The 21,526-nt window shown below is 36.5% G+C and overlaps 1 protein-coding gene across 1 annotated transcript in view; it reads left to right on the top strand.

The window, feature by feature from the left end:
• adcy2a (adenylate cyclase 2a) overlaps window positions 1-21,163 on the top strand; it is a 138,496-nt gene extending 117,333 nt beyond the window's left edge. The window contains exons 12-25 of the mRNA XM_058398988.1: window positions 246-326; window positions 411-480; window positions 2,556-2,653; window positions 3,376-3,460; window positions 6,568-6,705; window positions 7,595-7,714; window positions 11,053-11,237; window positions 13,288-13,372; window positions 17,419-17,577; window positions 18,164-18,310; window positions 18,398-18,499; window positions 18,846-18,960; window positions 19,934-20,058; window positions 20,694-21,163. Coding sequence (XP_058254971.1) covers window positions 246-326; window positions 411-480; window positions 2,556-2,653; window positions 3,376-3,460; window positions 6,568-6,705; window positions 7,595-7,714; window positions 11,053-11,237; window positions 13,288-13,372; window positions 17,419-17,577; window positions 18,164-18,310; window positions 18,398-18,499; window positions 18,846-18,960; window positions 19,934-20,058; window positions 20,694-20,873 — 1,690 coding nt within the window. The 3' untranslated portion in view covers window positions 20,874-21,163. The remainder of the gene's footprint in view (window positions 1-245; window positions 327-410; window positions 481-2,555; window positions 2,654-3,375; window positions 3,461-6,567; window positions 6,706-7,594; window positions 7,715-11,052; window positions 11,238-13,287; window positions 13,373-17,418; window positions 17,578-18,163; window positions 18,311-18,397; window positions 18,500-18,845; window positions 18,961-19,933; window positions 20,059-20,693) is intronic.
• The last annotated feature ends 363 nt before the right edge of the window (window positions 21,164-21,526 follow it).

Raw genomic sequence — 21,526 nt, 5'->3', positions numbered from 1 at the left:
TAAAGCCAGAGCGAGTGGGGGCATATTCGGTTTTAGTATCACTATACCGTTTCATTCTGAATGATTTTATTGGCTTGTAAAGCTCTTAATGGCTCTTTGGCACTTTATGTATCTCTAAATGATGACAGGTTGTGTTTCAAATCTAATTTGAAGAAGAAGTGCTGCGTTAACGAAATGCTGAAATGATTTTTTGGAAATATCAGTTTCACACATGGAAGACGTTCTCAAATGTTTATTTGATCCAGGACAAAATCTCAGAAGAAGAGATTTGAAGAGGAGCTAAATGAACGGATGATACGAACATTTGATGGTATAAATTCCCAAAAGTAGGTTCTTATTTGTATTGGATTTTAAAGTATTTACTGTTTGGATGAGTGGAATACATTTCTAATCTAATCTCAAATTTGCAGACAATGGCTGAAATCGGAAGATATTCAGAGAATATCATTGTTCTTTCACAACAAAACGCTAGAAAAGGAGGTAAGCTATAGATCGCATTAGAGTTATGTGTTTTTGATCCTTATTAGGTGCTAATATGTCTGTTTATAAGCAGCGTTCATGAAGCCACTTTGTAATTGCGACATGATTTAAAGGAAAGTAAATAATTATATTTACTGATACACACATGCAGAGTTTTGTGTTAGTTTACAATGCATTTAAATGGAATCTACAGTGATTGTTCAGAAACATTGGAAAAAAATAATGCAGCATGTACAATCGATCAGTGGTGGACCGTCAGGGCCAGCAAGGCCTTCTCTGCTGGCCTAAACAGCAGTGATCTGAATCACTAACTTGCATTTTAATATGTTTAATATATTTTTCCATGAATGTGTATTAAATTATCCCCAACAGTCTATTCTCTACATTTCATAGCTTTTCTCTTGGTTGCGCCGCTTCCAGTAGTGTATATTTATGATAAGAGTATTTATCCAATCATATTTCAGACAGTGGCTGACATCATGTGTTTCCAGGGTGAAAGAAAGCTGCCTTAAGGCCTAGCTTAAAATAAGTGGCACTGAAATTGTTACATTAACCAATCAGATTTCGAGTTGGCGTCACTGGGGCCATCTAGCAGGCATATGATTAAGTCAGCAATTTCTGTGGAGTAGTCAGAGGCAGCGAACCGCACATATACATTGTTTCTATATTGAACTATATTGACTGCTTCTCATTTCGGATGCTGCGTCCAGTTTGCTGCATACGTCATCAAGAATGTCTTTTTTGAGAAAAGTAACCGTAATAAAATTGACTATTCCTTTTGAGGTGTGAAATACTGAAGCCTTTTTTCTTTTTTACTTTGCTATTTAACGGTTTATTAGTATCTATTGCCGTGGCGTCATAATGATGGTATAGAGGTGGATTAATTCAGAAAGGACACCAGTGAAGGCCTAGGTGTGAAATGCACGGGCCGTCACTGCAATCGATACATTTACAGTATGCTCCCCATTCACACCTGAGACCTTGTAACACTAACGAGTCACATGACACCGGGGAGGGTAAATGGCTAATTGGGCCCAATTTGGACATTTCCACTTAGGGGTGTACTCACTTTTGTTGCCAACGGATTAGACATTAATGGGTGTGTGTTGAGTTATTTTGAGGGGACAGCAAATTTACACTGTTATACAGTCTGGACACTCACTACTTTACATTGGAGCAGAGTGGCATTTCTTCAGTGTTGTCACATGAAAAGATATAATAAAATATTTACAAAAATGTGAGGGCTGTACTCACTTTTGTGAGATACTGTATATGAATTCTATATGCTTTATAAACATGTTATGAAGTTCCAGTGTAAGTTACGTATTTATTATTAAATAACAGGCTAGCTATACACATGATAGCAATACACACTTGCTAAGAGTTTATTACAAGCATCACTGCTTTGTAAAGTCATAAATCTTTCAGAATATATATATAAGGCATTTATACAGCAAACCTTTATAAGCTTTAGGTCTATACTTGTGAGGTGACGTATAATTTGTATTGTCCATCATGTTTGTCTTTATTATCTTATTATGCTGTATTTATTGTTACTTTTCATGTTAAACAAAAATAATAATAATGATAATAAGTAATAATGCTGCTTTTATCACAGTTATGAAGCACTAATATACACATTTTGCAACTTATTTATGAAACTCATGTTGGACAGATTTAGTGATTTTTATGTTCTCAAACCAAAAGTTTCAATTGTAACTCTGTTACAAAGTAGTAATGTAAAATAATAGCATATGTTATAACACTTACTTATAAAGCACACATTTCAAATGGAATTATTTATTATTGTCAATAATTATGGATACATTATAAAATTATTGGATACATAGATGATGTCTCTAAGCTTCAAGAATGTGATAACAGTATAAAAAAATAGCATGCAAGGGATAAAAACTGTAATTAAGGCTAATATAAAATGCACAAGTCTTGTGCAATCCATATTCGCGTGTTATGTATTTCTTGTGTATATGTATTACAAATTTTGATGAATATATACAATGACTTCAGTTTCTAATTTGTATTTCTCAGAAGTGCTTCATATTTTCTTTTCACAGTACAGAGCAACCACCTTGCCTGCTTTTAAGTACTACGTCACCTGCGCCTGTTTGATCTTCTTCTGCATCTTCGTAGTTCAAATACTGGTCTTGCCAAAGTGAGTCCCCTTTTTATTAGCAGTATAGAGTATCATCAACAAGTTAAAAAACACAATTCAAAATACAGTTCTGTATTATGGTTTTTGGTATTATAGTGTTCACAAGGCTACAAAAGGCTCTTCATGACTAACCAACTAACATTAACAAAGCTTATGTCGTAACTTATGTCCAGCAGGCAGCAGCTGTCATAAAGACAGTTTTGATTTATTTTTATGTCAAGAAACATAAGTTTTGTTTGACTCAACGTTGTGTCTGGTTGACATTAATGTCATGACAGCTTATGTCGTAACTCATTTTAGAGTCACATGATGTGTATGATAGTGAGTTCATTGGAAAGTTAAACAAAGTTTCCATTGAACAATGTGAATCATGGCACTCGCTGACCTCTGTATATTTTCTCTGATCTTTAAGGGAAAATAAATCATCCAAATAAATAATGAGATTTTAATGAACACCTATCAATACCTATGTAATGACAGTCACATTAATAACATTACAGGAAAAGTACACTTCGCTACAAAGTCAGCTGCTATTACATTTTACAGTAGGTCCACACTGAGTGTATCAGAACAACTTTATGAATTCATAAACTGATTGAACGAAGGTTTGTTGTTTGTCATGACAGTCTTATGACCGCTTTCCCTTAATTAAGTTTCTGCACCAAAAGCAGCTGTAACTATATATTTTTTTAGTGTTGAAAATGCTTTGTAATGAATTGCAGGACTGCTGTATTGGGAATTTCATTCGGGATTGCTTTCCTAATCCTCTCCATGATTCTGCTCATCTGCTTCGTCGGCCATCTCTTGGTAAGAAAAAGCAGATTTGATTTCTACAGTATAAACCTCTTCTTTACCCGAGTGATTGTATGATTAAATGTATCATCAATAGCACATTTTTTACTATATTAGTAGTTCATTTGTGATTGCCTGTATGCCTTTGGAGTGGTGGTAGCTCAAGTGGTTAATACTCTGGGTTGTTGACCAGAAGATCTGGGTTCAAGCCCCAGCATCACCAAGCTGCCACCGTTGGGCCCTTGAGCAAGGCCCCCTACCCACCCTGCTTCAGGGGTGCTGCATCATGGCTGACCCTGTGCGCTGACCCCAACCCCAAAGGGTGGGATATGTGAAGAAAAAATTTCACTGTGCAGTAAAGGATATGTGACAAATAAAGACAATTTAACAACTTTAAATCCAGGTTTAGTTTAAAAAATCCTGGTGTGTATAAATGAGCCACTATCTGTAGCTGCTACCTCATAATTTTTTTAAAAACATATATACAAAATCTGTACTATCAGACTCTCAAAGTTCTTCAACCTGTTACATCACTCCAGTAACTATAGACAACTGTAGATGTTGTTCCAGGCCTTGCACAGTTTTTTATTTGTTTGTCCCTGCTTGTGCTATTTTCTGAATAATTCAGTTGGCTCTATTTCCCAGAATAGAAAAAAAAAAGTCTGTAGCTGAAATACAGTCTTTATTTGTCCCACAAGCTTCATATCGGATGTTTGTGTTATTGTGCCTGAAAGGTGCAACTGATTTATATTTTAGACACACTACCAGTTCAATATAAATGACAAAACTATAATCATATTCAGTTACACACCTCTTATGAACGTGCCACCATTTTTAATTAAAGCCTAATACAATTTAACTCTATTATTTGTAAACTACATTACTCATAATGAGTTAAAGATTGCACTTCTGTCCAATTTTAATATGAAACACACACTATTTGCTTTATTTTTTAAAAATGTCTTTGATACCATTTATATTGATGTAATAAATGTGCTCAGTTTTGAGGATTAGCAGTTTATTTATTACCATACATGGCAGCAAGGCCTATTTGTCCAGGATAAAAAAGATATATGATTCTGTTACGCTCAACAAAAATGCCTGACCTGGCAATATCACAAACGTGATTGAAATATAGTGCTGGATTGAATTTTCCTGCTCTTCTTATTTTTCACGCTCGAAAGCATAACGGCATGTCAGCATTGACCTGATGGGTAATTTACTCAAGGTCGACGCCTGCATTTGTATCAGTACTACAAAGTACAGTCCAAAGATCCTCAACAGTCCAAACAGTCCAAAAATCCTTTTTTTTTTTAGATAAATCATAGACTTTTCTATTTGGTGAGTTGACAGTGACTTTTAAAATGGTGCAATGTCTAGTAGAAAGTACTTTTTTAATTTTCTTTGGATTTTTGGGACATGGAGGAATAGGGGGCTTAGTCCCTGTTTGCCAGGGTTGGGGGTTCACTTCCCACCTGAGTTGCATGTTCTCCCCGGTTCTCCTTCTTGGGTTTCCTCCAGCCATTCCAGTTTCCTCCCCAGTTCAAAGACATGTTTTGTAAGTTGATTGGCATCTCTATTTGTCCATAGTGTGCAGTTGTGCCCTGTCATGTGTTGGCACCCTTACAGAAAATATATATATAGATGGCTGAATGGATGGAGAAATAGAAGTAAAGATTATGTATATAGGAAAGTATTTAAAGATTAATTATTAATTATGTATATAAAAGAGAATAAGAGTGGATTTAGTACTAAGCTTTTGGGGATGCCTTAAAAATATGTTGGTTATTTTCTTTCTAGATTGTGTTTTTCTATACCTAATGTTGTAAATGATTTCAGTCTCAAACAAAATATATGCGTTTGTGATGCTGGAGATCTGTCATTTCTGAAAGTAAATTGAAATGATTGCTTATTATATTGACAGATAAATCTTATCTGCTAGTATAGTCACACATTTTACCCCAGTTCTCTCGACAAAGTGAAATATTGTTGGATTTCGTAAGAATGACTCCGCCCCCCTCAACCTAACCTTAACTGCTTGTAGTTTATAGTTATAGTGACATGGCGTGATCATCCTTAATGTTCACACTGTAAAATGAGACTGCTATGTGACAGCAGGAGAAAAAAAACAAGACTTAAAAACTCCATGTTGTTTATTTTTCATCTTGTTTAAGTTATTTATGATGAAAGCAGTTGATTTGACAGCAATATCCTGCTTCGAGATTTATAGCCCTAAAGAAACCAAAACAAAATAAACAGCTTTCAGCAAATTATTGTATATTTGCTAAGCTTTTATTCAAATACGGAGTAACCATGAAGGATGAATACATTTGAAATTTAGATGTTCTTATATTTTGCAGCAACACTTTTTTGAGATTTTCTCATTAAAGCTTTTTACAGACATGATGTAGAAGCATACAGCATTTTAGATTAAGGCTGATTGGTGCAATTGGGACAACAGGTGCTGAACATCTCAATTTTTATTTATTTATTAATTAAACATTTACTGGTTGTTATTCACACATGAATTAATAAGACTCACGTTGTAGTCAGGGTTAGCTCTTCATTGGTTTGTGATAACTACATGCCTTCACACATCATTAGTCATTAGTCCTGTTTAAGTAATTAAATCAGGTTTTAGTGCATTGTGAATATTTATGCACTGTTATTGTAAAGTCTTAGTCAAAGTAGAGGGCAGGGATAATAATGTGGAATGCTTGCATAAGCTTCACCGTCACAATGTAGCTTGCCCAAAGTGTTTATACTTACACCATGTCTTCAAGTCAAAGCAACCTATCAAGCAAAAGCTGACTCATAATTGGGGAGGTTGGGATAGATCAATCCTGATTGGGTTTAATTAGCAACTGCAGTGGACTGTCAATCAAGCAATAGGCCACACCCACACAGATTGGTTTGATAAGTAGGCCAAATTTAGCTGTTGAATTTTTTTATGATACTTAAGTTTGGTGCGAACAATCTAGGGATGTTGTTGAATTTTGTAAATATTATTTTTTATTTGGTTTAAATGAAACCAGTGTAAAGATGTGCAAGTATTTAAATAAGCAAAACTGAAATGATTGATTCAGTCACCTCATATATATAAATTCTTCCCCTCTGTTCAGCATTGTAGTAAGACAGCGTCTGCTTCGTGGCTCTGGATTCTCCGGTCCTCCGTCATCATTGCGAATAAACCGTGGCCTCGTCTCACTCTGACCATGGCCACCACGACCCTCATCCTCGTCATGGCCATCTTCAACATGGTGCGTCCTGCTGCATGCATTTCTACTTCATATGTTCTGTTTACTATTATTGAAAATGTTATATTCATTTATACTTCCTGAATTTCAAGGAAATATAAAAGAAAAAATACAGATATAAAAGAAAAATATAGACCTTTAGTTATACACCAAATTAACTAGTTAATACCTGCCATATAGGTATAATACTTTTGAGCTGGCTTGTACACCCTGGTCAAAAAATCCTGGAATTTTTGTTTGCTCTGTAGGATTTTATTTGATTTTCAGAATCTTTTTAAAGCTCTACTTGTATTTTATTGGAAATAATATTTTGTTATAGGAATGTTAATCCTAGAATGTTATAGAAATGCATATATAGACATATTAGCCATTGTTTTCATTGTCCAAGCCCTGTATTTTTACATTTTTATATATGTAAATAAATGCAAGCTTTTCAGAATTTTGGTATGTTATAAGCAAAATTGAACCAGAAATTTGAAAAAAAAAAATCATCATTTCTGTATTTTATCTTCTTGACCTTTGCTGACACAGCTTATTGCCGCAAATTGTGAATAGAATGCAGAGACACTATGTTATAGTTTGAAAAACCACTAGCAATAAACAGTAATAAATAAGTTTTACGCCTATAAGTAATGTTACCTTGGACTTCTGTGTGGATTATGGTTTCTCCTTCTCCAAGTTCAACTTGCGTTCAGTACTTTGAAAGCATTAAGGCACAGAGTAGATCATAACGTTTCCTTCGGCACAGTGCGACTTTGACACATAGTCAAAAAAGAACAAGAAAAAAAGCGCTGACTGCTTGAAACAATGCTTGCAATTTTGTAGTCTTATTGAATAGGATTGCACTGTCACTTGATAGAACAAGCTCGTTTTTATTTCCTTCTCTTTTCAGTTCTTTCTGCAGAACGACCTGACACATCATCTCCCCATTTATAATACATCCAACGAAACGCTGTTCCAACCTGATGGACATCCGGTAGTTTTCCTGGAGAAGAATAATTTCTACCTTCCTGTAAGTATATTGTGTGAGGAGTATAAAGAGTCCTCTCTGTTCCCGCATTCAAGTAGGGTGTATTCAAGGAATTCAGTGGGGGTTTTTTTCCAGCCATAGAATTAAATCAAATGTCGCCAATATCTTACAATAGACAGAAATAGCAGGGCAAAAAATACCAGATTATAAATTTGTCATAAATTCCTTGTTTCTGTTTATAATGCATAGGCACCAATCAGCCTTAACAATTAAAACCACCTGCCAGATATAATGTAGGTCTTTCATGAGTACTGATCCATCAGAACGTAGCTTTTCTGTGGGATTGGATTAGACAGGCTAGCCTGGACATCATTTGTCCTTCTGTGGACCTCTTTTGTCATGTATTAACCACCATATACCAGGAACTCCCCATAAGACCTGCTGTTTTGGAGATGCTCTGACCCAGTCGTCTAGCATTTACAATTTGGCCCTTTGAAAGTCGCACTAATCGCCAGATTTCTCCTGTTTCCAGCACATCATCTTTGAGAACTGTGCTCACTTGCTGCCTAATATATCCCACTGCTTGACAGGTGCCAGTGGAACAAGATAATCAATGTTATTCACTGGCATTAAAACCACTGACTGGTGAAACCACGAGGGACCGATGCATTGAGAAATTCTGCATGTTCCAAATTGATGTGCTTGTACATGGCCATGCCCCTTTGCATAGAGAACCTCCTCCCATGACACTATATATGGAAAACAGCTTTCCTTTTGCTCAGTAGGCTGCTCGAGGTGCTGCTTTTTACAGATAACATGGAGCCTGCCAAAAGAACATAACTGACAATGGAGCAAAGAACAATAAATTATTTATTTGGCACTTTTACAGACAGTGTAAAGAAATATGATTTCTTTAAGAAGATCAACGCATTCTATTTGATGGAGTAAAAATTCATCCTTTGTGCTCTCTTTTCTGCTGCCTGTTTTGGAAATGTGATGTGTTGCAGTGTGCGAGACATGAATGAATGAGTTTGACTTGAAGTTGGCTAAAATCCTTACAACTCTGGACAATTTTCAGCCATCACTTTTGTATAATGTATTCGAGTTGTATGATGTTATATTTAATGTTGTGTCTTGGCTCTGTATAAACTTCATGGACGAAGCAAGCTAACTGTATAAGCTCCTTCAACCTAATAAATCACAAATGCTACAACTAACCTTAGCTTACATTAAAAAAAAAAGGTCAACTGTCAGTGGTGACTTCAGAGGAAGGAGCTTACATAGATGTGTTTATCCTTCTCTTTTTCTTTCACTGACACATAAAGATGAGAGCCTTGAACTTTGAATATCATAGCAAGATATATGCTGAGCTGCCTAGTGAACCACCAGAGCAGACAAAAAGGTGGCTGTATGAGTCATGGATGAGGAGGTTGAAGGATGTTAGGTGCGGTCTGTCTGTATTTAGGATAAACAGACAGATTCCGGTGAAGATCCATGGCTTTGTGGGAAAGTGTCTGTCTCATGTTGCTGAACTCAGTGGCTCTCACAAGCACAGGTGGCTTACTGGGTTAGTTTGAAATGTTGTAAAAATAAAGTGTCATCTATTGAGCAAGCCAGAGGAAACAGCAGCAATGGAAACAATCACTAAGATGATATGAGGAAGGATCCATAAGAAGAACCAGACCTAAAAGGGAACCCATCCTCATTGCAATTATAAATTGTAATTATAAATATTTTCCTTTCTATAATTGTACACTATATAGTTAAGTGCAATTGTGTAACTAGGAGCTTTTGAGCAACTTGGATGTATGAGCATCAGTGGAATTACGGAACTCATTATTGTTTAATCATAAATTCATCCTTGTCAAAAGCATCAGCAACAGCAGTTCAAAGCCATCACTGTGGTCCCCAAGTGGTACTATCCATAAGTAATCCCATGCATCTCCACAAAGTCCACATGGAGCCATCCACAGCAGCACTGAGTGCCTCCATGTGATCAGACACACTTGCCTATTTGAGAAACACTTCTCTTTCACTTGCGTCTTGGATAGAGTGTCAGGGTTTGATCCTGATTTCATACCCATGAACTATAATAGACTAAAATCATGGACAAAGGGTTGGCTTGTCTTTTATTAACAAGCTCATAAAACACAGAATTGACTTCACTCGGGCATTAACATGCCAATATTCATGTATTTTGTGTAGGTGATTTGTACTCTAATTAGACATTAGCATTAAACAGTTTGTTATATTTATCCCAACAACAAAAGAGGAAAAAATTAACATTTTGATCGAAACATATTTGAGATGTGTCAAATCTAACACTTCATATTTTTTTTATTACTTTACCTTGTGTGTAGACAGGCTTATAAGCATAAAGGTATTTCAAATCATGTAGGGATGTTTTCATATAAAAAAAATTCAAGATGACCATATTCTAAATGAGATAAAATGATTCGGCTTAATTCAGACAGCACGAATGGATATATGAAACCTCCCACAATTAGATTTAATGCTGTTTACTAGTGATACGTTTTATCTGCATTAAATGTCGTTGCTATCAAACATTTTAATACACCAGGCTGGGAAATATAGAATTCTACTTAGGCCAACTACTTAGTATGCAGAGAGAGTTTTATTTTTGCTTGGAATACTTTGTTGATCTCATTTTAGAGATTGATGTTCCTAGAGAAGTTTAATGTGTTGGAATTTGTTATTAGCTTGAAAACTTTAAAACACCGTTCTAAAAATTTCTGGATTCACCTTACTTTGTTTCCATCATTTCTTATTCTTCACACCCTGAGCTGAGGAACTTTCTGGAATCACTTTTTGTTTGTCGCATTGAAAATACAGCTTGGGTTCAGACATCTGGGGTTACTAAAAAAAAGTTAAGATAAATAAAATTACCGGAGCTTAAATACATGGTGTTGTAATTGCTTGTCATTATCATCCTTATCATCATGTCATTATGTGAATTTTGTGAAATTATGCGAGCAGTCATTAGAAACAAGGACAGCTGCACTTTTCAAGTTCAGATGAGGAAAGTGATGCAACTGGACCAACCTTCAGTGACTTCTGAGCACCTCATTGAAATTCCTAGTGAACATATTGTGCTTTCTCTGGACCACCGATGTACCTTACCTTACCAAACACACTCAAAAATAATCAGTTAATTATAACAAAACATAGACATCATAGAAAAGTTAATAGTAAGCATTTAAAATGCTGTACTTTTCCATTCTTCCACAGTTTGGAGTAAGCAGTTAGAGCTTGAGGATTGGTAGAAAATTATAATAGCCCTAGCAAACATCATCTGCATTTATATATTACTAGTCTTCAGGATGTTCCTCAGGTTTGTGACCCTGGTCCTCTCCTGTCAGTACTTCATCTACAGCTGCATCCTGGGTCTTATCTCCTGCTCTGTGTTCCTGAGGATCAACTACGAGCTGAAGATGCTCATCATGCTGATGGCTGTCGTGGCCTACAATGTCATCATCCTACAGACACATGCCTCATTGCTCGACGAATACAGCAAATTCCTATACAAAGACAAAGTTCTGGACAGGTAAGCTAAGTGAAATGCCAACATTTGTACCAAGGCTAGATTTGGGCTGAGATTCATGTTATTACCCTGTCAGACATAGAAACATTTATAAATGATATAAAAATCCTGTCAGGGCAACATGTGTTAGCTAGTTTTCAAAGGCTGGTTTATGAAAATTAGCAGTATAAATATGATTTTATTAGCTCATGTTATTTAGCTAGTACTAGCAGGGAAATTTATGAACATTTATAAATATTTATGTCAGGGTGCTTATTTTAGCTAGCTAGTTAATAAAATCTTAATATACTGTAAAGGTAAAGATGTGAATATGAAGATAACGTCCTTTCTTCAGTCATCTTATTCCTTTGTTAGCTCGCTGGCTCGTTGAATATGACCTGTCAGGTTTGCTTCTGTTAGTTAGCAATACAACTCATCTTTATAGTCCTCTGAGAAATCCTGTCAGGTGAGCATGTATTAGCTGGTTGGCGTTTAGCAGTGAAAATGAACATTTATGAACATGACTTCAGATTTTCTGAGAGATTAGCTTACATAGGCACATGTGGGCACATATTCTGACATAATCTCTGTTATATACAGACTAACACAACCATTTCGGTCAGTGTGTTTTTTTTGTGTGTGTTTTTGGTGACGAACAAAGCTATCTATGGTTTGAAATATAAAAGACGCAGGAACTAGCCATCAGTCATCAGTCAGGATGATCTTATGTAGCTTTTATCATGAAAACCTTCTCTCTGTCTCTTTACAATATCGACCTCTCTGAATGAAGTGGCACTCTAAATTACCTCAGAGCCAGAAATGGATTCAGCATAAGTGTTCATTAGGGCTGATGATTGTAGACTGTCAGTTGTAGAATCTGTTATTCTTATTATGCAAAGCTTTGAGTCCCTCCTCGTCCTGGGCTCCTATTACTAGAGCCCGATGAAGACCGACTTACTCAGCCCAAAATAAAGACAGGCTTTCCATCTTCATCAAGACTGCACTGTGCTCCAGATGCACTCCAGGGCACACAGAAGGAGCTTGAGTGCAGATGAAATAAGCTTTGTGTTTGGCCATAATGTAACAAAGCCTTCAAGTGCACATCCTTTTCACAGTATATACGCAGTGTCACATGGTGTCAAGATTACTGCATTACTCTGAAGTGATTGTATTACATTTTGTTCTGTTGGTCGGTGTTTTATGCTCCTTTCCACAAAAAGTTGAAATTAGAAAATGATCAAAAGCTTGAAATAAGTATAGAAAATATTGAAAAACAGCCTTATGAATTTATTTTTTTTATATTATGAACTCTGTATGAGAAAATGAGATCTTTTTTGTTTTGTTTTGCAATGTGTATAAGCATAGTGTTGTTTAACTGGTGGTAGCTTAAATAATAACTGGATAATTGTGCAATTGGTGCATAAATTTACAAAAAGTAAATCTCATAAAATTACAAAAGTTATAGTGAAATGTCAGACATATTCTACTTTAGCATGTGGGTAAATGTATAGCACAAAAACAGAAGCGCTACGTTGTGAGTAAAAGATTTTTTAAAAGTTTGTTCCATTAGTTATTGCTTAAAATTTTTAGAACTTAAAATTTGAAAAGAACCCAAATGATAATTTCTTTATTATAGCCTTATAGAATACTATCCATTTGTGCCCATCATTATTGTTGTTAAAATCGACCATTTCTCTCCAGTTAAATTTAAATCTTGTTGAGAAAGGGAACCAGGACTTGGACTTTTTTAACACCAAAATAATAACCCACTACTATAGAAGTTACTGATTTCAAATATAAATCATGAAAGAACAAAATTGAGAGTTTTCGGATAGTTCTGTATCTGGACAGACTGTAGCTCAGTCAGGAGAGCAGGTGTGAGGGTTTTTGCTTGCAGCTTGCTGCAGTGTTAACACTAACGAACAGTGACACTCTTTATTAATAAGCAGCTGGACACAGCATGGCTCACTGGCCTTTCAGGAACCAAAGGTAACATTATTTGTAACAGAGAATCGGCTACACTCACCCCCCCCCCCCCTCTCTTTCTTTCTCTCTGTGCATTTTCCATACCTAGGCCAGGAGTATTGAAGGATCTGAAGACAATGGGTTCAGTGTCACTCTTCATATTCTTCGTCACCCTGCTTGTGCTGGCCAGACAGGTGAGAAAATGACTGCTTCTTACCCGAGCTTATGTTTGTTCGTCCTTGTAACAGCATTATTGTGACATGGTTGCTCTCAGTGACAGTAAAATGTTTTACATTGTGGTTAAACACACTGTGCCATGCGCACTTTAACTGAAGCGGTGGAGACAAGGAGCCGTGAACATGAGGAAGAAGAAGGGGTCGGTCGTCCCGTATAATTTAATGAATCAGTGAGGAGTTGCTTACCAAAGTCTAAAACCTCAATACAAATTCCCTAAAGCCAGCGCTAATAATATATGTCACAGTTTGGAAAGAGAAAAATATAGGGAATTATCTCTTAGAGAATTATACTGCTCTGATACAAGGCACAGACTATATCCACACACCTGAGAAGTTTTCAGCTGCTCATTTGCCTCACAATTCATCCTGAAACCTTAAATGAGGAAGAAAAATCAAAACAAAGAAAAATGTGTATTCGTTGACACACATTATGTAAGGTGTTTATTTAACCTTCACGGAAGGAGTTTCCAGTGCTGGTGCTGGTCTACCCTGTGGTATTCTGGTTACTGGTAACATTATAAACTGTATTGTTTTCTTTTCTACCTCAAGAGGAAAAAAAAGAAAAGAGAAAAAGGGTTGGTGAGGGATTACCAGTTTACCAGTCTATAGCTATAGTGATAACTTGTTTCTCAGATGTTCAACAGCATTGAATGAAACTATAAACTTTTTTAATTGTAATTAAAAAAATGTTTCTCAAATTGAGAAATAAAACATTTCAGGTGTTTTAGTGGAAAACGATCAACTTCAGAGAGGTAACAGTAAGTTATTTTTATATTATTGTTTAAATAATTGTATATAATTCAATTAGCATTGAATCATTCATTAGTGTCCTAGAACAGCTCACCCCATTGTATTTTTTGGCATATTTTACCTTTGGATTCCACAGTCGCCCAGGATTGTCGTACAGTTTCCACTATGGTGAAAAACCTTTAGCCTTGAGGCTTCAGATGATTTGACTAGGCTAGTTGCGTCATTCCACAAACTCCACATTTGCCTCAGCAGTACATTTTTTATGATTGGTGCAATCCTGATGCAGGTGTCTATGAGGTGGAATCCTCTGAATGCTCATTTTTGAAAAATGTATTCAAAATTGTTTTGACTAACATTTCACAAATGACGCCATAACAAGATATGAAAGTTAAGGTTAGGGGTTAATGTATGCTTTCCATTACAATTATGATATATATATATATTTTTTATCAGATCTGGGCCTGGCTTTGGTTCATCTTCTTTTCATCTCTCCATAAGACATGCAGTGTCTTTGTTCTGCCATTTTTCTTCCACTTCCCCGTCATTTTGTACTGCACATTTATTTCAAATTCAACACAAAAAAGCATCAGGCATGAGGCTGGAAAATAGAATAAAAGGCAGAAACTAGTGTAAATGGGCTGAGAGTGGTGGTGGTGGTGGCGGTGGTGGTGGTGAATGATGGAAATACACCTCACCTCATAACGCAAAAGCATTGTCCTTAACAGTAATGAACCCCATCTGAAATGTTAAAAATGTTCTGAAAACAGCAATGGAGCAGTGTACTAAACATAGCCAGGTTCCCAGAATAGCACCCCTATCCATCAGTTCATTCAGTAAATGAAGGCCTATTTTGCTATTCCACTTTCCACGATCACTAAGAGACTTTGTTTCCCCGCGCCTGAGTCCTTCCATCCCTCTCCTGTCAGGACGATGCATAGCACTGGGGCTTTGGGTGAGAACAGAGCAACTAAAACCCAGAGAAACACTGCTACTGCCTTTTTTGTTGTTGTTTTATTTTTAAGATTGCCTTTTTTAACCTGAATGGTTTTGCTAGTTCACAGTAAAGTTCTAATGCTATATGATACTTAATTAAAGCCTTTATGACAATGGAAATAAACTTACATTGACATTTATAAACTGTTATTCCAACAGCCATCAGCATTTCATAAGATTAAGAGCTTGCTTGTTAAGAAATTTTCAGTTAGAAATATCAACTTAAACAGCAACTGAGCTCCATTTTGCTACAGCTAGTTATGTTAGTATTTAAAATATTTATTAAATATTAATAAATATAAAATGTTATAAATAAAATATTAAAATAACTGATCATTTGTGTGTTACTGAAAAACAGAGATTCACTTATTATAAAGATATTACTTGTTTTTTATTAACGTAGGTTTATAACTCAATAAAAATAAAACACTGTTTGCTCTCATTCACATATAACAAGAGTAAAACTTTAAGAAGAATAAATAAATAAAATGTCAGATGTCAGTTTGAGCTAAAGGAGCTGAGCAGTATGAGGACATTCACACCCCGTCCCCTTCCTGAACTCATTCACAATGGATCGTTCAGTGTGATTTGATTTATTTATTTAGGTAAGACTTTTCGTTGCTCTTGAATTAAAAATCAGGCCTGTGTTTCCAAAATCAGATCCATCGTGGCCCCAAATAGGCAGATAAGTGGATAAGTGCTCACTCAAGAGAAAGAGTGATTGAACGCACACAGACTTTGGATGCTCATCAATCAGTTCTTACACCAAGCTTGATGATGGCAAGAAAATAATACACCTTAAATAACTGGCAGGGTTTTTGTGATGAGCATCCAGGAAAGCATCAAGATACTTTCTACTAGGATTAAAACCTTGGATCTTTTTCAGTGTAATTAAATTTTCATGAGACATGCTTATGAATTTGAACAAGTGTGACTCGTGGATTGAATTTTAATTGAATGCTAACCCTGCCCCATGCAATAAACTTCATTCGTAAAATTCATCATTTGTAATGATGTGATTTGAGTAAATTGATACTGATTTGAAAATGTGAGACCGAGTTCAGTTTTCCAACCAACATAAAATCCAACCTCTACATTCGTTTCATGTTCTGTCAAAAAAATGAGCAACTTACAGTTTTAAACCAGTAAATTCAGCTTTATGTTTCTAAGTGGAACATTTTCATAATTGTTGTAATAACGGCATTTCCCACTTTCAGAACAATCAACATACAAACTGATCAATAAAAACATGGATATAGTTTGAATGAATCTCTTTTACCTGTACACTGGCATTACATTCCACTAGTAGAATGGAAATCAACTTATCGGACATTTTCAATCAGTATAAGCAAATGAATTATTTGATCATCGCATGTCTGATATAAAATTGGTCAGGACTCTTTTGGCATTCGGATTAGGATGTTTTTACTTGTGTTTGGGAAACCTTACACAGAATTTTAATGGTTGAAATTTGAACTTGGGCCATATCAGACAAAACGTTTTACATTTACACCGTTCACATGTTGATGTGACTCTGTAAACGTTGAAGGAAATAGTAGCTGAGGAGTTTAAACAGAATCAGTGGCTAAGTACATGATTGATAATAAAGCTTTCCTCAACATATGAAACCCAACAGTCTGATTACGGCAATAAAACACAGATAATCAACATCTGGTGCAGAGTTACTTCTACCAGCCTGGAGCTGATTATTTTCCGGTTACAGCACATCCTGTAGTGTGCATATAAAGAAAAGGTTGGTCAAATGCCTTGTAGGTTGAGTCACCTTTCTTTGAAAGTAGGTGGTTACTACATGAAAAGCATGAAGTATGTCTTTTTGTCCATTTATAGTTACATTTAATGTTGTATGGGACACGATAGTTCTTGTAATCACTTATAACATCAAGATTCTCTTCAATCAGTTTATTATTAGCCGTAGATGATGTAGAAGCACTGCCATGCCAGTTATAGGTTACTATAGAAACAATAACACATATCAAACAAAGTGCATTAATATAAACCTCAAACTTGCATTACTGCCATTATAGAAATTTAATCAACACATTCTGACCAGATTTGAGAATTCAATGTGAAAGAAAAACTGTGTAATGTGGAGCTTCTCTGAATGACATTCAGCTGTCTAACAGCAAAGCGCTTGAGTCTTTTCTCTCTCTGTCTCTCTCTGTGGAACTACTGTATTGTCTTGTCAATAAAAGGAGCTCTGTGACCTCCTGTCTCTTCACCTCTGTGTCCTCCTGTAACAGACTGAATATTACTGTAGGTTGGACTTCCTGTGGAAGAACAAGTTCAAGAAGGAGTGCGAGGAGATTGAGACCATGGAGAACCTCAACCGCGTTCTGCTGGAGAACGTCTTGCCTGCTCACGTGGCAGAACACTTCTTGGCCAGAAACTGGAAGAATGAGGTGGGAGCCTGGGCTCTTTTTCAAGTGCAGTTATATCTTCTTTTACCTCATGTTTCCTTATACAAGGAAGGGTTTCATTTAGGAAGCTAGATCAATCCAAAGAATTTTGGAAGAAGTCTATTTTAAGGCTATATAATGTAGAACCCTGCAGCTTCCTTTTTAGTATTACTTTCAAGAAGCTCAGAACTCCAAACTGTCCAAAGAACCTGTGAGGAACCATATATTATAAAAGTTTATAAATCTAGAAACAACAATCCAAACATTTCAACACACATGAAACTGCTATAAAATATTCTTGATCGTTTAAATTTTGAACAGATTCACTTAGAACAGAATGGGAAAGAAATTACTTAAACAAAAATCAAATTTGATACATCTTAAAAAAGAGAGCGAATTTCTGACATGTTTGTTATAACTCTGGCAGATTGTTAACCTATAAATCAGAAGTACAGAATTTATATTTGAACTCAGGAACCAGTTTGGGGATACAAACTTTTGCACTTGGCTATAGTTGAATTGGGTAACCATTAAGCATTAGCTCCAGTAGCTTGGAACCGGTTCTCACTTGTTTGTGTGTCTATGTTAGGATCTGTATCATCAGTCCTATGACCTGGTCTGCGTGATGTTCGCTTCCATCCCGGACTTCAAAGAGTTTTACACGGAGTCAGACGTTAACAAAGAAGGCCTCGAGTGTCTCCGGCTGTTGAACGAAATCATCGCTGACTTTGATGAGGTGACTGTACATCACAAATACTGCTAACTGATGACTAATAACTAGCAATATCCTGGGTTGGTTATGGTTTCCTCTTGTCCTATGCAGTTGCTCTCCAAGCCCAAGTTTAGTGGAGTTGAGAAAATTAAGACCATTGGAAGCACATACATGGCAGCTACAGGGTTAAACGCCACACCTGAACATGTACAGGTAATGTCAACAATATCACAACAGATTAATTGATAATAATAATTGGTGGCATAGTGGGTGAAGTTGCCACCTCACAGCTCCAGGCTATATCTGGGTGGATTTTATTCCATGTTCACATGAGTTTTTCCTTTGTGTTGTCTTGTTTCGTTCCAACTTTACTGCATGCCAATAGGTGGATATGGCTAAATCAAACGTTAATGGTGTTAATGTGTGTAAAGATGCTTTCTATTCTTCACACCTCCTGAGCTCAAACATATTACGGTTAAAATTATCCACCTGGCTAAACTTCTACAGAGTTTAATGGCTTCATAACTGTTCATTACTCATTCACCATGTGAAATTTCAGGAGCATGACAGACAGTACATGCACATTGGCACCATGGTCGAGTTCGCCTTTGCACTGGTCGGGAAGCTCGATGTCATCAATAAGCATTCCTTCAACGACTTCAAGCTAAGAGTTGGTACGTTTGGAATGAGCCTTGGCAAAAATCAGCAGGAAATTGATCCTGACAAATGATGGCAATTGGACATCATATGGCAGTAAAATCCATTAGCCTTAATCCTGAACTTTAATACTTGTATTGATTTTGCACATTTGGAGATGGCAGGCTTTCCTGGACAAGCTACATTATTCATTGCAACTTCTGCATATCAGATTTAGAAATTGAAGGAGTTGACATTTCTCAAAATTGGAACTGAACTTGCCAGTCCTGATGGTTCTCAAAGCCTGTAAAAAAATCTTACTGATGCAGCAATTAAAGGGAGGAAGCACCTTCTTCTTTTTCATATTGATTCTGCACATTTCAAGATGAGCCTGGCAGCAGTCCATGGCCAAGCTTGCAATTTCCATGGAGTTCAATCAAATAGCCGTGAGATTGCTGTAACCTCTTGCTGTAACTCCAGGCAGCACCATCAAGCATGACTGGAAGGTTTTAGCTGATCCTGGTTGTGTTAACTAATTTCTTAGGTCAAATGATATGAAACTGTCTCTCCATTCAGATGTGCAAAAATAAATATTTAAAAAAAGAACAGCATTAAATCACCATGTCATTTTAGTTGGTTTGCTAAATTAATTAGCTTGGCACTGTGGAAGAATTGAATTGGCCAGCATGAAATCAATTCAAGCACAGTTATTCAATTAAGGCTGGAGTGTATAGTGCACAAACAGTGCAAAATTAAAACATGATCAGAGTTGTTCATTCTCCGTGAAAATTGCTCTTGACTAGGTAGTTTGGGTACTTGTCAAAAAAGGGGGGTGGTTAAAATATCCATAAATTTAAATTTATGGCGTAACTAATTGTATTTCTGCCCAATGAGTGATTCCTCATGGAGGTTTCCATTTGTTTGTGTGAAACCAGGCCAAAAGTATCTCTAATTTGGCCTAACAGGTGTATATAGAAAGAAGGCTAAACAAATGGTTTTCTCAATATCCAGGTATTAACCATGGACCTGTGATTGCGGGTGTCATCGGAGCCCAGAAACCGCAATACGATATCTGGGGCAACACAGTGAATGTAGCAAGCCGAATGGACAGCACAGGAGTCCTTGGTAAAATACAGGTTAGTTTACATTTTTATCCTTTGTATATAACAAATTTTCCATCAACTCAGGGGGTATGGTGGCTTTGTGGTTAGGGGTTGGAAGTTTGAGTATTGCCCTGTGTCTATGGAGGATGCATGGCCTAACCTAACCCTGGTTCAGGGATTTCTTCCAGGTATTCTGGTTCCCCCTCCAGTCCTAGATATGCATCGTAGGCATCTCTAATGGGTGTCTGTAATGGGTGTAAATGTTTGTGATTATATCCTGTAATAATTTGACTCCCCATCAAGAGTGACCCGCAAGAGTGTCCCCACCCCCACCCCAAATATGTACAAATTGCTTGTTCTCCCCCGGTTTTAGGGTTTCCTCTGGGTACTCTGATATCTTCCCCGAGTCCAAAGACATGCACTGTTGACTGGCATCTCTAAATTGTCTGTAGTGTGGGGTTGAGTGTGCAATTGTGCCCTACAATGGATTGGCACCCAGTCCAGTATGTCCCACACCTTGAGCCACAAATCCCCTGGGAAGTACCCTTGCCAGACTAAATCCCAGGTCTGATAAGGATTTCAGACAAATGAACTTTTTTTTTTGTTTAAATTCCTCAATTACCCCTCAGAAATTCTACAATTTCTTCCGTTTTTATACTTCTTCCAAGGTAACGGAGGAAACGAGTGGCATCTTGCTAACGCTCGGCTACATGTGCTCCTGTCGAGGAATCATCAACGTAAAGGGAAAAGGGGAGCTTAAAACCTATTTTGTCCACACGGAGATGAGCAGGTCGCTTTCGCAGGGGAATGTGATGCCATTAGTCGACGAGCTCAACAAAGTCAATTAAGAACGTCGAATGCCAGAGACGCTTGTAAATAATCTTGCCTTGTCCTTTAGATGCACGAGATGATCTTGGATGTATGTCAAGCGATAGCATTCCGGTAGTTTCTCATATGCAGGGTTTGTGCACAGGGTACAACATGTAAGTACGGTAGCAGTTATTTTGTAAGAAAACCAAATACAACCAAAAAAGTGTTTTGATGTATTAATGCCATTGTTTATTTTTTTCCTTCATTTTGTAAAAAAAAGCTTTCTTTTTTGTAAAAAAAAATCATTAAACTTTATATGTACTTCTGATTATCTCTTTCTTTGAATGATTTCTTCATAGGGGGTTGAGAGAAGGGCGATTACATACAAATAATAAGGACCCATTACAATAATCTCATTTTTTTCCTTTGTTCACATATTTTTAATTTACAGAAATATATCTGGATTTTATCTTTTGTTCCTATTGAGAAATGGTCAAGGTAGAGCCTGAAATCTTTTTTTTTTTGTTTTGTTTCATGCAATTATTCATCTTGTTTTTTTGGAAACACACCAGATGACAGATGTGTGCAGTGTGTAAGCCTCAGCGAGATTTCCAGCCCATCTACAGCTCAATAAACAGCACAGAAGGCCTGAACTAGCTGAAATTTATTGCCAGGGGAAAAGGGAAATACT

The sequence above is a fragment of the Hemibagrus wyckioides genome, linkage group LG01 (assembly GCF_019097595.1).
Source record: "Hemibagrus wyckioides isolate EC202008001 linkage group LG01, SWU_Hwy_1.0, whole genome shotgun sequence".
NCBI classification, from domain to species: Eukaryota; Metazoa; Chordata; class Actinopteri; order Siluriformes; family Bagridae; genus Hemibagrus; species Hemibagrus wyckioides.
Note: the sequence above shows the minus strand (reverse complement) of the source record. Positions and strands in the feature narration are given on the sequence as shown.